Source organism: Raphanus sativus, chromosome 6 (genome assembly GCF_000801105.2).
Source record: "Raphanus sativus cultivar WK10039 chromosome 6, ASM80110v3, whole genome shotgun sequence".
NCBI lineage: Eukaryota > Viridiplantae > Streptophyta > Magnoliopsida > Brassicales > Brassicaceae > Raphanus > Raphanus sativus.
In genome coordinates this window covers 48,298,218-48,311,333 of record NC_079516.1, presented here as the reverse complement: position 1 = coordinate 48,311,333, position 13,116 = coordinate 48,298,218, and the positions used below count along the sequence as shown (strand labels likewise).

At 40.9% G+C, this 13,116-nt stretch overlaps 3 protein-coding genes across 7 annotated transcripts; 2 read left to right on the top strand and 1 right to left on the bottom strand.

The window, feature by feature from the left end:
• Nucleotides 1–261: 261 nt before the first annotated feature.
• LOC108810006 (apoptosis inhibitor 5-like protein API5) lies at nt 262–8,863 on the top strand. The gene is made up of 15 exons (XM_056987424.1): nt 262–401; nt 567–678; nt 833–994; nt 1,360–1,459; nt 1,556–1,621; nt 6,600–6,691; nt 6,925–6,999; nt 7,099–7,248; nt 7,358–7,423; nt 7,518–7,583; nt 7,805–7,869; nt 7,920–8,034; nt 8,136–8,201; nt 8,319–8,431; nt 8,514–8,863. The coding sequence occupies exons 2-15, from the start codon at nt 589–591 to the stop codon at nt 8,659–8,661; spliced, it is 1,374 nt and encodes a 457-aa protein (XP_056843404.1). The 5' UTR covers nt 262–401; nt 567–588; the 3' UTR covers nt 8,662–8,863.
• Nucleotides 8,864–9,636: 773 nt separating this feature from the next.
• On the bottom strand, nt 9,637–10,668 carry LOC108810654 (E3 ubiquitin-protein ligase ATL6-like). Of its 3 annotated transcripts, none has more exons than XM_056987899.1 (2): nt 10,387–10,668; nt 9,637–10,195 (listed from the first exon to the last, which is right to left on the bottom strand). In XM_056987899.1, the coding sequence occupies exon 2, from the start codon at nt 10,183–10,185 to the stop codon at nt 9,724–9,726; it is 462 nt and encodes a 153-aa protein (XP_056843879.1). In that variant the 5' UTR covers nt 10,186–10,195; nt 10,387–10,668; the 3' UTR covers nt 9,637–9,723. The 3 variants fall into 3 exon arrangements, with proteins under 3 accessions (XP_056843879.1, XP_018438261.2, XP_018438262.2); XM_018582759.2 differs by lacking the exon at nt 10,387–10,668 and having other exon boundaries at nt 9,637–9,817; nt 9,893–10,380; XM_018582760.2 differs by lacking the exon at nt 10,387–10,668 and having other exon boundaries at nt 9,637–10,066; nt 10,145–10,380.
• Nucleotides 10,669–10,828: 160 nt separating this feature from the next.
• On the top strand, nt 10,829–12,704 carry LOC108806814 (uncharacterized). 3 transcript variants are annotated; one of them, XM_018579009.2, is made up of 5 exons: nt 10,829–11,239; nt 11,330–11,517; nt 11,595–11,685; nt 11,768–11,892; nt 11,999–12,704. In XM_018579009.2, exons 1-5 carry the CDS (start codon nt 11,232–11,234, stop codon nt 12,028–12,030), a joined length of 444 nt encoding a protein of 147 aa, XP_018434511.1. In that variant the 5' UTR covers nt 10,829–11,231; the 3' UTR covers nt 12,031–12,704. The 3 variants fall into 3 exon arrangements, with proteins under 3 accessions (XP_018434511.1, XP_018434513.1, XP_018434512.1); XM_018579011.2 differs by having other exon boundaries at nt 10,830–11,239; nt 11,366–11,517; XM_018579010.2 differs by having other exon boundaries at nt 10,830–11,239; nt 11,354–11,517.
• The last annotated feature ends 412 nt before the right edge of the window (nt 12,705–13,116 follow it).

Here is a 13,116-nt window from a genome sequence, read left to right as displayed (position 1 = left end):
GGAAGTATATTTGGTAGAGTTTTTAGTAAAGAAATATAAAAATTCAAAGTATATAGTTAGTAATGAAAATTTAGAGTGTTTTAGTTAGAAAAATCATAAATTTTATAAAATCATCAAAATCATTCTAAAACTCATTACAAATTCCTTCAAATATTTTTTTGAGTAGACCCTTCAATCTAGGAACAAAAGGGCTTTTGTTTTCGAAAATAAAAATATTAGAGGTCAATCAATTTGTAAGAGACAATAAAAGCAGGTGGCGGTTCTCAAGTTTCACATAAATTGAACGACACCGTTGTAAAAAATCGTCACAACATAATAAACTCTTCTAGTCTTCTAGTCTTCTTTGCTTAGCGGCTCGGAAAATCTCTCACCTTTCTACACTCTTCCGAAAACACCACCATGTACGTTCTCTTCTCTTCTTCATATCTTTCCCGCCTAGTTACTATATCGTGTACAGTACAGAGACGAGATCTCATGTTTACATCTTCTATATTCCCTCATCTCAAACTAATTAGTGTATATATTAGTACCATCTCCTTCAGTTTTATGATATTTCGCTCTCTCAGCTTTTCTCCTCAACCATCCGCAATGTCAGAGCACCAGTCCGAAGAATTCCAGCAAATCGAGAAGCTCTACGAGTTCAGCGAGCGCCTCAACGCGTCCAAGGACAAGTTTCAGGTTCCCCCGCCATCCTCCAACTAGGGTTTTGAAGTTTGGACCATACCGTATTAGGGTTTATCTTAAATATCGAATCCTGCTTTTGTTTTTTAGCCTATAAAGTTGTCATCTTTGCTATTTGGGCTCTTAGCTCTTGGTCGGTTTTTGTTTGCAGAATGTGGAGGAGTATGAGGGGATTATCAAGATGTCCAAGACGAGTATGAAGGCCAAGCAGCTTGCCTCGCAGCTCATTCCACGCTACTTCAACTTCTTCCCTACCCTCTCCACTCATGCTTTCCATGCTCATGTCGACTGTATCGAAGATGGCGATCTTGGGGTTTGTCTTTTTTTTTTTTTTTTTATATTCAGTTGATAGATAAACTTAGATTAGGGGACAGTGGCTCAATGTTAACTTAGATTAGGGGACAGTGGCTCCAACATTAAGTGATGAAAGCAGGCAGGGTTTTTACTACTTGTTCCCGATAGAGGTTGTATACTTGTTGTGCTTCTGATTTTCGAGAGAGTTATAAGTTGGTTTCTTGCTTGATTTACACTGAAAATATAGTGTAGTACGTTTTCTTGCTTCATGTAGTGCTTCTGATTTCTTGAGAATATGATATATATATCCGTGCGGTTTTGTGTTCCGCGGAACTAGCCTTTGCTCTGAGTTAAAAGCATATTGTGATTCCTTTTAATTTATAGGTACGGGTTCAAGCCATCCGCGGGCTTCCACTGTTCTGCAAGGATTCTCCAGATATTATCTCTAAGATTGTTGATGTTCTTGTGCAACTTCTTAATACTGGTAACTCTTGATTTTTTTTTGGTTACTACTTACGACACCTTTAGATACCTCTTTGTGTCTTTCTTATCTGACTTAAAGAGGTAACATGGTCTCAAGAGGAACCTGTGGAGCGTGATGCTGTGCATAAGGCTCTGATGTCACTCATTCGACAGGATCCTAAAGGTAAGTCTTGTAAGGAAAGTATCTTTCTTATTATCTCAATGACAATACAAAGGTGTTTATATACATCTATAAGACTTGGAGAAAGGGTTACGTATAAACAGAAAGTTCCTTAAACAGAGGAACTGCAATCTAAACTAATAACTACAAGATTCTTAATGTATATTTTCTTACATGCCCCCTCAAGATGGAGACAGGGATCTGACTCCAATCTTGTTTCTCAGTTCCAGGAATCTTGCTCGTGGGAGAGGCTTTGTTAAAGCATCAGCCAGTTGGTCTCTGGTGTTGACGTGAGCTACTTTGAGTGCCCCATTTTGTACTGCATTGCGCACGAAGTGATATGCGATGGCGATGTGCTTCATGCGTGAGTGAAACACCGGATTGGCGCATAAGAAGGTTGCTCCCACATTATCACAAAACACAACAGGTGGTAAGGTAAGTGAAATGCCAAGTTCGGTCAGCAGGTTGCATATCCATATGAGTTCCGCAGCGGTGTTAGCAACAGCTCTGTACTCAGCCTCTGTCGACGATCTCGCCACCCCATTTTGTTTCTTAGACGCCCAGGAGATGGGATTGTGGCCAAGGTAGACGATGTATGAGTTAGTGGAGATGTAGTCATCACTGTCTCCGGCCCAGTCCGCGTCCGAGTAAGCGTGAAGAACCAGCTTGTTTGATGCAGAGAAGAAGATACCGTGTGTTGGGGTGCCAGCAAGGTATCGAAGAATCCTTTTGGCAGCTTGCCAGTGATCTTCAGTGGGTCTGTGCATGAATTGAGACAGCTTGTTGACCGCATACGCAATATCCAGTCGCGTGAACTGCAAGTATTGCAGGCTACCTATGAGTTTGCGGTACTTGGTGGGGTCCGAGAGAGAGGTTCCTGAGTGGAGATGCAGCTTTGGTGAAGACGCCATGGGTGATGTTACTGGTTTGGCGTTCGTCATCTCGTATTTGTGAAGAAGATCGAGGATGTATTTCCTCTGAGAAAGATGTAGGCCTTTGTCGGTTCGATGAGCTTCAAGTCCTAAGAAATAGTTCAAGTCTTCTGACTCTTTGACAGAGAAGCGATCAGCGAGGAGTTGCAGGATTCTGGTGATACCAGTCTTTGTGTTGCCGGTGATGACGATGTCGTCGACATAGATAAGTAGGTAGATGAACTCAGCTCCTCGTTGGAGGATGAACAAGGAGGTGTCCGCGAGAGAGTTCACAAAGCCAAGGCTGATTAAGAAGGCGCTCAGCTCATTATACCATGCCCGTGGGGCCTGCTTCAACCCATAGACAGCTTTGTTGAGTTTCCATACGTGATCTGGTCTGTCAGTGTCAACGAACCCAGGCGGCTGATCCATGTAGACCTCTTCCGTAAGCGTTCCCTGAAGGAAGGCGTTGTTGACATCTAGTTGTCTTATCGGCCACGAGTAACTAACCGCAATGTCAAGCACTAGGCGGAGTGTTGTGGCTTTGATGACGGGACTGAACGTCTCTGTGTAATCTCTACCATACTCCTGATTGTACCCTTTGGCTACCAGACGAGACTTGCTGCAGTAGTGAGAGCCATCAGCATTGAATTTGTCCTTGTATAGCCACCTGCAGCCAACGACATTGTGATGTGGCTTGCGCGGGACAAGATCAAAGGTTCCATTGCGGACAAAGGCATCAATCTCTTTGGACATAGAGCCACGCCAACGCTTGTCGCGGAGTGCTTGAGCTAAAGTTCGTGGCTCAGACGTCGCATGAGCTGAAAGGTAGGCTGAGTAATTATATTTGGAGTTGGGTTTCACAATGTTGTTCTTGCGTCTGGTGAGCATTGGGTGATCATTAGGTGGCGGAGCAGGAGGTGGAGAGTTGGAGCGAGCCGATGAAACAGGGGACGCAGCCGCTGGCGATGGTGGTTGCTGCACCAACGGAGAAGGTGCTGCGTTTTCTGAAGCTGCAGGAGGAGTGTCATGACTTCCTGCTGGAGACTCTGCACTCATATCATCACTGTTAGTGCTACTAAGCAAAGGAGACTGTGAATTTACCTGTTCCTGCAGTGACGACTCTGTGCTCGAGGTTCCCATTTGCTGTACGTGTGGCGGTGTTTGGGTTTGTGGGTGTGGGTTGGTGGGGAGAGGTACGATGGTAACTGGTGGGGAGGTGTGAACTGGTGTGTTATCGGTGGTGGGTGTTGGAGTTGGAGAGTCGGTTTGAGGGAAGGGAAAGACGGCTTCGTCAAACTTGACATGTCGCGATACATAGATGCGACCAGTATCGGTTTGCAGGCAAAGATAGGCGCTTTGTGTTGGGGAGTAGCCGAGAAACACACATGGAGTGGAGCGATCTTCGAGCTTGTGGGAGGTGTAAGGGCGGAGCCATGGGAAACAGAGGCACCCAAAGACGCGGAGCTTGTTGTAGTTCGGTTGAGTGCCGAATAGTTTGTGAAAGGGAGAGTCCATCTGAAGTACTGGTGTGGGATGGCGATTGATGAGGTATGTGGCTGCAGAGAAGGCGTACGACCAGTAGGATTTGGGCATTGAGGCGTGGGTAAGCATGGTAAGACCAGTCTCAACTACATGTCTGTGCTTCCTCTCAGAGATTCCATTGTGCTCAGGTGTGTGAGGTGGTGATGTGAGATGGGTGATGCCAGCTTCGGTGAGTACGTGGCGCAGAGCAACAAATTCACCTCCGTTATCTGAGAACAATGTGCCGATCTTGGTAGAGAAATGATTCTCAACAAGTGCTTTGAAGGTTTTGAAGGTTTCCTTGACTTGAGACTTTAGCTTGAGAGGATACAACCATGTGTAGCGACTGTAGTGATCAACGAGTACTAAGTAGTACTTGTAGTTGTCAATAGATGTCACCGGAGAGCACCATAGGTCTGTAAAAATGTATTGCAGAGGGCGAGAAGAAGATATGGTTGTTTGGTGAAAGGGTAATTTATGAGTTTTATTAATGGAACAATCTGAACACAAAGAGGTTGTTGATACAGATTGAGAACAGGGTAAAGAAAAATTGGAAACGACAGATTTGAGAATAGAAGCTGAGGGATGGCCAAGACGATAATGCCAATCCGCCAGTGTTATTTTGGGTTTTGAGGTAGCAAAGAAAGATCTCAGGGTTGCGGGTGTGACAGGCCACTCGTACAGCTCATCCTTGGTCTTGCCTTGGATTAATGGGATTCCCGAGCACAGATCCTTCACCTGAAAAGAAGCAGGGAAAAATTTGACAGAAACTTTGTTAGCATTACACAAGCGATAGACAGAGATCAGATTCTTTGTAATATTGGGGACGCAGAGAACATTATTCAAATGTAAATTGCGTGTAGAGGAAGGAAGAGTTATGGAACCGGTGTGAGTGATGGGGAGACCCGAGCCATCTCCTATCATAACTGCGTCATCACCAAGATACGGTTGCTGGAGAGACATGTTGTGAAGATCACTTGTGAGGTGATGTGTCGCTCCTGAGTCCATTAGCCAAGCATTCGCCGGGTGCTGAGCTGCAACCGCCATGTTGGCTCTGGGTTGCCATGGTCTGAACCCTGGTGAGGTGGCGTTAGGGACCTGCTGTTGGGGCATCTGAGGACACCTGCGAGCACTATGTCCAAACACTCCACAAATCTGACACTTGCCTTGATAACCTTTGCTCGGGCGAGCATCTTGTTTCTGCACGCCTCCATTGTAGGGTCTGTAGTTGTTGTTCCAGTTTGAGTTGGTGTGTTGGCGCTGGTTTTGCGATTGGTACTGCTTGTGGCGAGTGGTGGCAAGGTTTGCAGTCATGGGGATCACGCTTGGAGTCGGAGTGGAGGTAGCAAGAAGTTTGGCTTCTTTGTTGATCAACTTCTCATGGATTTCGATGATTGAAGGAGACGTATCGCGACCCTCAACTTGCTCAGTAACTGATTTGTAATCCTCTGGAAGGCCATCAATGATATACTCGATCTTATCTTCGTGATCCAATGGTTTGCCAAGGAGGCCGAGTTGATCAAAGCGAGTCGTTAGACCCCTCATGTACTCATCGATGCTCTTGTCTCCCTTTGTGAAGTTCTTCAATTGGAGACGAAGCTGTTGGATGTGGCCTCGGCTGGGAGTGGCATAGGTAGCACTCAGAGATTTCCATACTTCATAGGCTGATTTGGAGCTGGTGACAAGCGCTTGGATGGAGGGAGAGAGAGTGCCTAGTAGGGCACTGTAGATGAGGCGATCTTGACGACGCCATTTGATAAAGTCGGGGTTGGGAGCAGCCGCTTCATTGACGGTTATTGATTCTGCAGGTGCAGGGTTCGTGCCGTCTATATGGCCGGCCAAGTCATAACCATCCAATAGAGCATGAACTTGAAGACTCCAAGTCATGTAGTTTGCGGATGTGAGTTTGGTAATGTTGACCATATTGATGTTCAACAGAGGTTTGGTGCCATCAATGATTTCATGAGCAGCGTTAGCAGCCATGGTTATGAGAGAAGAGGAAGAAGATCGAAGAGAAGAAGGGAGGAGATGAAGATGATGGCGGCGTAGAGAGGAAAAAAAAAATAAATTTAGGGTATCGTTAAGCTCTTGATACCATGTAAGGAAAGTATCTTTCTTATTATCTCAATGACAATACAAAGGTGTTTATATACATCTATAAGACTTGGAGAAAGGGTTACGTATAAACAGAAAGTTCCTTAAACAGAGGAACTGCAATCTAAACTAATAACTACAAGATTCTTAATGTATATTTTCTTACAAGTCTTATTTCTTTTACAGTTGTTCTTTACGACGGTGCTGATTAATTCTTTATTACTATGAAGCTTCAGTGAGAAACTGGTAAACGTGAATTTTCAGTCTCGTGGTAGATAATTGGTTACTCTTTTAGTGTACGTGGTTGATCAGGCATTGGTTTAAGTGAATAAATTACTGGCTATAGGTTGTGTAGTGTGCTAAATTATCTTAGATTTACAATATGCTTTCATTATTGACTCATGGTATCTGTAACTCTATCGTTTTCTAACTGTTACCTTGTTTTCCAACAGCATCTTTGACTGCATTGTTTAGGCATGCTGGAGTTACTCCAACCACAGACGATCAAATTCGTGAAAAGGTTTTGAATTTCATCAGAGACAAGGTCAGAATGCCCTTTTGCTGTTTTCAATGTATTGCGTGACTTATAATTCTTTTGATATTCATCTCATTTTGTACCACAAAAGATATCGTATGAAAAATGTAATAGCGCTATATATTACTGAAAAGAATACAGTAGAAAGCTAAAGGCTGGATAGTATCAGAAATGGCAATCCTTGGAGAGATTTAGAAAACCTTAGCGTATATTCATTGTATTTTTTTTTTATTAATCTGTAGGTGTTTCCTATTAAAGCAGAACTCTTAAAGCCGCAAGAGGAAATGGAGAGGCATATAACAGATTTGATTAAACAGGTAAAACCATAATCATGTGTGTCTGCAGTTCTTTTTATTTCTTCTGTCTGCCTTCTTTTTTTATTTGCCATATATTCTGACTATTTTTGGATTTCACAGAGTCTAGAAGATGTAACTGGAGGAGAATTCAAAATGTTTATGGATTTCCTGACGAGTCTGAGTATATTCGGATGGAAAGCTCCTCAAGAAAGAATGCAAGAACTTGTTGAAATCATCGAAGGACAGGCAGATTTAAATGCTCAATTCGATGTAAGTTTTATTGTGTTGCATCATCTTGAAGATGAAGTTAAATTTATTGTCGCATAAAACAATAGTCATTGTTCTGTGGGTTTATTAATTGCAACTATTGTTTTCCCAGATATCAGATACAGACCATATTGACAGGTTTATATCATGCCTGCTATTGGCTCTTCCATTTTTCGCGGTACGGATTCAGATTGGTGCTGTTAGTAGGTTGATAGATTCCATACTTGTGATCTTCGCTAGTTGCTTTGCTAATTTCGTCCTTTATTTATCAGAGAGGTGCTCCAACCAGCAGGTTTCTCAACTATTTGAACAATCATATCATACCTGTTTTTGACAAGGTATCCTATAATTTATCTTCCTAGATCTTTAAGAATATTTTGATGACACTAAGGGTATAGACTATGGAATAGTATCTTAAGTTTTTGTACCTTTTATTTAATCCATGTGTAGGTATTGCTGCTTGTTTCTCTTTTGCCCTCTTTCATGAAAATCTGTATCACTCCATATAAAAAGATTTCTTTGGCAGCAGAGTACATAACATTATTCTTTCGTGTAATAGCTCCCAGAAGAGAGGAAGCTTGATTTGCTCAAAGCTCTAGCTGATACTGTTGTTAAAAAATTGATGTACATGATGTGTGTGATATCATAAAGTTTTTTTTTGTCTTCTGGTGCAGATTGACCACCGTTGAAGATCTAACCAAGACAACAATGAAGAAACTAACTCAGGGAATGTCTGAGCATAACAAAGCCATGTCGGCTGCTAAGACAGATGAAGAGAAGGCAAGCGTTGTGAGTACATTAACCTGTAACTTCTTCCTGTTTTCTCCCGGTGGTATTTGCTTTTAGGGCTAATGCATTGCACCTTTGTTATGTTTTTTTTTTTCTTCCAGAAAACAAAGAAGCAGAATACTACAACTGGACTTAGGACCTGTAATAACATATTGGCAATGACAAAGGTGAACTTCCCAACATCTTAGTCTTCTTTTTTTTTCTTCCTTTTCGTTGGTGCAAGCATATAGTTTTAATGATATGAAGTATGAACTAAGCTTTGGAGCAAATCCGATATGAAACAGCAACTGCATGCAAAAGTGCCTTCATTTATCGGGAATACTAATATCAACCTCTCTTGGAAAGAAGCCACAAAGCCGTTAGCCTCAGCAACAACAACAACAACAAGAACAATCGGGTTTGTTGCAGAGTTTACTCAACCCACAATCTTTCCGTTGTGTTATATGGTTTGTAATTAGTGTTTCCTTTTGCTGTAACAGAGGAAAAAGGCCTGCTAATAGCAACAATGGAAGTGGTAACAATGGCGCAGCAAAGAAGAGACGTGGTTCGAGTGGTATGCCAAACCAGCTTGTGAACAAGGCTTTTGAGGGAATATCATCTCACGGTGGTGGTGGTTGGTGGTGGTAACCGAAGTCAGGGAAGACGCCGAGGTGGTCGGAAGAGGTCGTTGGTAATGATAAGCTTCCATGAGATCTCCATGACTATGTTTTGGGTTTGGTACTTGCTAGAGTTGACTTTAGGGACAAATCGTATGTCTTTCCTTATTCACGATGGAGAATGCTAAATTAGATTGTCCTTTTCTCATTAAATCAAAGAAAAAGTTCAAACATTAACTTGTTTAATCATGGCTGCCTCAGCTCGGCTACATGAGATGAGAGACGCATTGCATGTCTCCTGCATCCAATATTACTTCCATGGCACGTTTGTTTGATCTTTTTCCAAGTTTAAAGTTACATAAGACAGGTAATATTACTTCCATGACGGTATTTATAGATTTTCTCTGTTTAAATATTCCGATGTTAGACTATTTAGTACCCTAACATCTATCATAGAGATGTATGATTATTTTCTCTATTTGTAGTTGATATTATCATATGTCACATGGTCCCCTACAAGAACTCTGATTTTAGAAAACAATAATTAAATCTAACTATGTTTTCCCCTCTTCTTCAGTTGTATTTAAATACTGATTCATCATGCATATTCTTACGTTATCTGTATCGAATTTTCTTACAAATTGACCTCCTACTTGTTTTATAACTTCCCGCGGGAGTAATCTCTTACGCTAATCAGCCAACTAGGACCTCCTACAGCTGCATAGGTTTCACAAGATTTGACTATATGTAATAAGATAAGTATGAGGTAACCATCATCACACTTTTCTACGTAGAGTATGTAAATTAAGGATATTGTTGAATAAAGCATATTTCTATATACTAAAATCACAAACACTGTTTAAAAACAGATTTAACTGAATGATAATCAAAACTGAAACGTCATCTCATCTGTGAAGAGAACGAAGGAAATTCTAAACTTACCACCATTTCTTGATCGAAAAGATTCAAGTACTATGACTCAAAGCTGCGCATGTTGAGTTATATATCATTTGCAAATTTTCAAATCATTCATATATATTAAAACTAACAAAAAGAAAAACTATATAAACTAACATATATAATTAACCATCAGCTATACTATGCTTTCTAAGATCTTGTCCCCAGTGCTAGCCATGGGCGCAGCCATTCTACGACACACAGGACACGTTACGTGCATTTCAAGCCACCTACCAATACATTCCTCATCAAACATATGCTTACAATTCGGTAAAATCTTAACTACGACATTCTTGGGGATTAACCTTAAGCAGACCGGACATTCTATCTCCTGATTGTTGCTCTCGGGATCATTATCGTCCGGTTGGTAAGAAAACGTTGGAAAGGCTGCAATCACGGAAGCGCTAAGCCCTTGGCCCGGTGGTTCTCTTCTGCGGTGGTGGTGGTCATCTTCTGCTTCCGTTAATACATCCACAAACCTACGGCGTTTGAGGAAACACATACATAAAAAGATAAAGATAACGGAGATAATTAAGGGAGACGTAACGGCTGCAAACCAAAGGATGATCGATTTTAGCGAAGGGTTGCTGAAACCCATCTCTAGGAATCTATACAAAAATAGTTCTCAAAGGTTAGTAATGATACAAATCAAATAACATATTCATGTACCCTTTTTATAGATCATGAATTGATATTCCTTTTGGAATAAGCGTTGAATACGATTACGACTAATGAAGTTGATAATATTATCATTTATATTTGGATTACGACTAATGAACTTGATAATATTATCATTTACCAATGGCTTAGGCTAGAACATCAGCATATCCATATTTATGAGTTCCACAATCTCAGTCCCATATAATCTCTGATCCAGAAAAAAAAAAGCTCAGGTTAAACCGAAATATCATTGCTGTAAAAACAAAGATTTTTTTTTTGATCAAAACTGTAAAAACAAAGATTAAATTCTACTTTATATTCAAAAGGAGTATGCTTGTGTATTGACTTTAAAAGGATTTAACTTCCCGCGAGGGTAATCAACCAACTAGAATCAATACTATAGCTGCATAGGCTTCAGAAGATTTGACTTATCTTAACTAATAAAGTTGCTTTTTTTTTTCTCCTTTGGGGGATTAATGCCACGTGGCAATCCTTTTTCTTCTTGGGCCAGCATGCTTATTTAGTTTCATCCAGAGACAGAGTAAATGGGCTTTTTTCACTTAATTTCAGCCTACTAATTAGAACGTAGGTTTCTCCGCCGCCTGGTTCTTCACCTAAGCCACGATTTGGTTTCCTTCCCTGGCGTTGCTGCTTTCCATCATTCCGCCGCATTGAAGCAGATTCAATGCGATCTTTCCACTCCCCAGCATTCATTCCGAGTTCTTGTGTTCTTACCGTAACTCACTTGAGGCTTGAGTATAAATATCCCTTCATCCAGAGATGCAGAACACACTTTTTCTTTGAATCTTACGAAACCGCTGTTCAGCTTCCTCATACTTACGATGGCGAATCCCCAGGTCCTTCTTGCTACTCTGAACTTTGGGCTGTGTTCTGATGCTGTGGAGGTTAGGTTGTTACGTTTTTGGGAAGCTAGGAACGTCAGGAGAGGTGGGGAGCTTATGAGCCTTGACATGCTCTTTGTCGATGCTGATGTAAGTAACTAGCTCTGATTTTTTTTATTGTTTCTTATCTTTGACTGAACGTTTCGGAAACGTCTTATTGAGGTCTCTGTAAACGTTTAGTGGTTTTGATGCCACACGGAATAGCCCCAATTTCAGGTTGTCTGACGCTCCCATGTCGGTTCGGTTCAATGATGGAACCTCGCTTGAGAAGATGACTGAGTCTGTTAGGCCCATACCTATGGAACTTTTCAGGTTCATGCCATATAGTCGGCTGCTGGAGTTGGCGAACACTGGGAAACAACTACCAGGTATGTGTCTTCAGTCCGAATATTTTTTAAATTTTTGAACTATCATTTGTTAGCTTATGGTTTTTTATTTTTATCAGACGTGCGTGGCGAGCTGAGTGCTATCAGAAGCACCATCACTGACCGTATACCAGGGGCACAGCGTGTGATGTTAACTCTGCGTCTTGAAAGGTCTACTCGCTTTCATGAACTACAAATGGTTTGATGGCGATTCTTCACATTCAGTTGACTAGAATTTGTTTTTTTTCTCCAGCGGTGATAGCGTTTGTGTGAGCATGTTTGACTCAAAAGCTCTTGAGTTTCATGCCAAGTTCGACAGCTATGGGAAGGAGCCTAGAGTTATTGTTGCAACCAGCGTTAATCCTAAATTAGTTGGGGGTAATCTTCCCAAAATCTTCTCCCTTTTTCATCAATGGATTGTCATACTCCTTCTTTGTGTTTTCCTTCGTCTTTGCTTGACCCCAATTGTTTTCATTTGTTCCAGGGATTGGTTGGTCAGAGAAGTATATGTGTTGAAATCAGAGTGCCCAAAGTTAAAAGAAGATATAGAGCGCTTACATAGCGTCAAAACACATGTTGGATATAACAGCAAAGACCAAGATAATTTTCCCACAACCTACAGCTAAGATGGCTGCTAGAGCTACCATGACATCAGAGAAATTCAAAACAAAGTTTGCTAGAGCTACCATGACAGGGACTTTGATTCTCTGCTCGGAGTTCTACTGGATTTTAAAAGGCAGATTAGCACAGTACTATCTGAGAAAACCACCACCTTAGCGGTGAAAACTGAGAGGGGCATATCAGGTTCTCAGTTGGACACTGAGATTTGTCAACCAGAGCTTGATCCCATTCAATATCTTGGTATGCCTGATCTTGCATCTCGTGAACCCAATTCAGCAGATTCTGTAAATGCCATGAGAGATAAAATACTAGAGCTTGTACCAAGGCTGGACGAGTCTAAAGCTGAACGTGATAGCCTTACCAAAAAAATGGATCAGATGGAGTGCTATTACGAATCTCTGGTCCAGGAGCTGGAGGAAACCCAAAGCCAGTTGCTAGAATCTATTATATTGACCATTTTTTATTTTATTCAATTATTTCCGAATATTACACCTCTATCATCTATGTTTACAAATACTTATTATAAGCCACAATATAACACTTGCAAGATAATCAAATTAATATACCTTATGTCTTTGATAAATAGCTTATTGTCTAAGATACTATGATTAAAATGTTCTAATTTTATAAAATTCATACAATGAGTATTAACAACCAAACTATATATTTAAATTATGTATCAAAATAAATATATAATATTATAAACCCGGCACGTAGCGCCGGCAAACCCCTAGTATATAATAAAGATAAGTATAACTGTATAAGGTGATTTGATTAGCTTTCAAAATAAAAATATAAGGTGACTATCATCACACGTTCCTACGTTGAGTATGTAAATGATATTGATAAATAAAGCATATATTTATGTAGTAAAACCCAGAAACTTTTTAATAACTGACTTAGGAGAATGATAATCAAAACTTAACGTGATCATATATAAGTTTGTGAAGAGAATGAAGAAGATCCTAACTTACCACTATC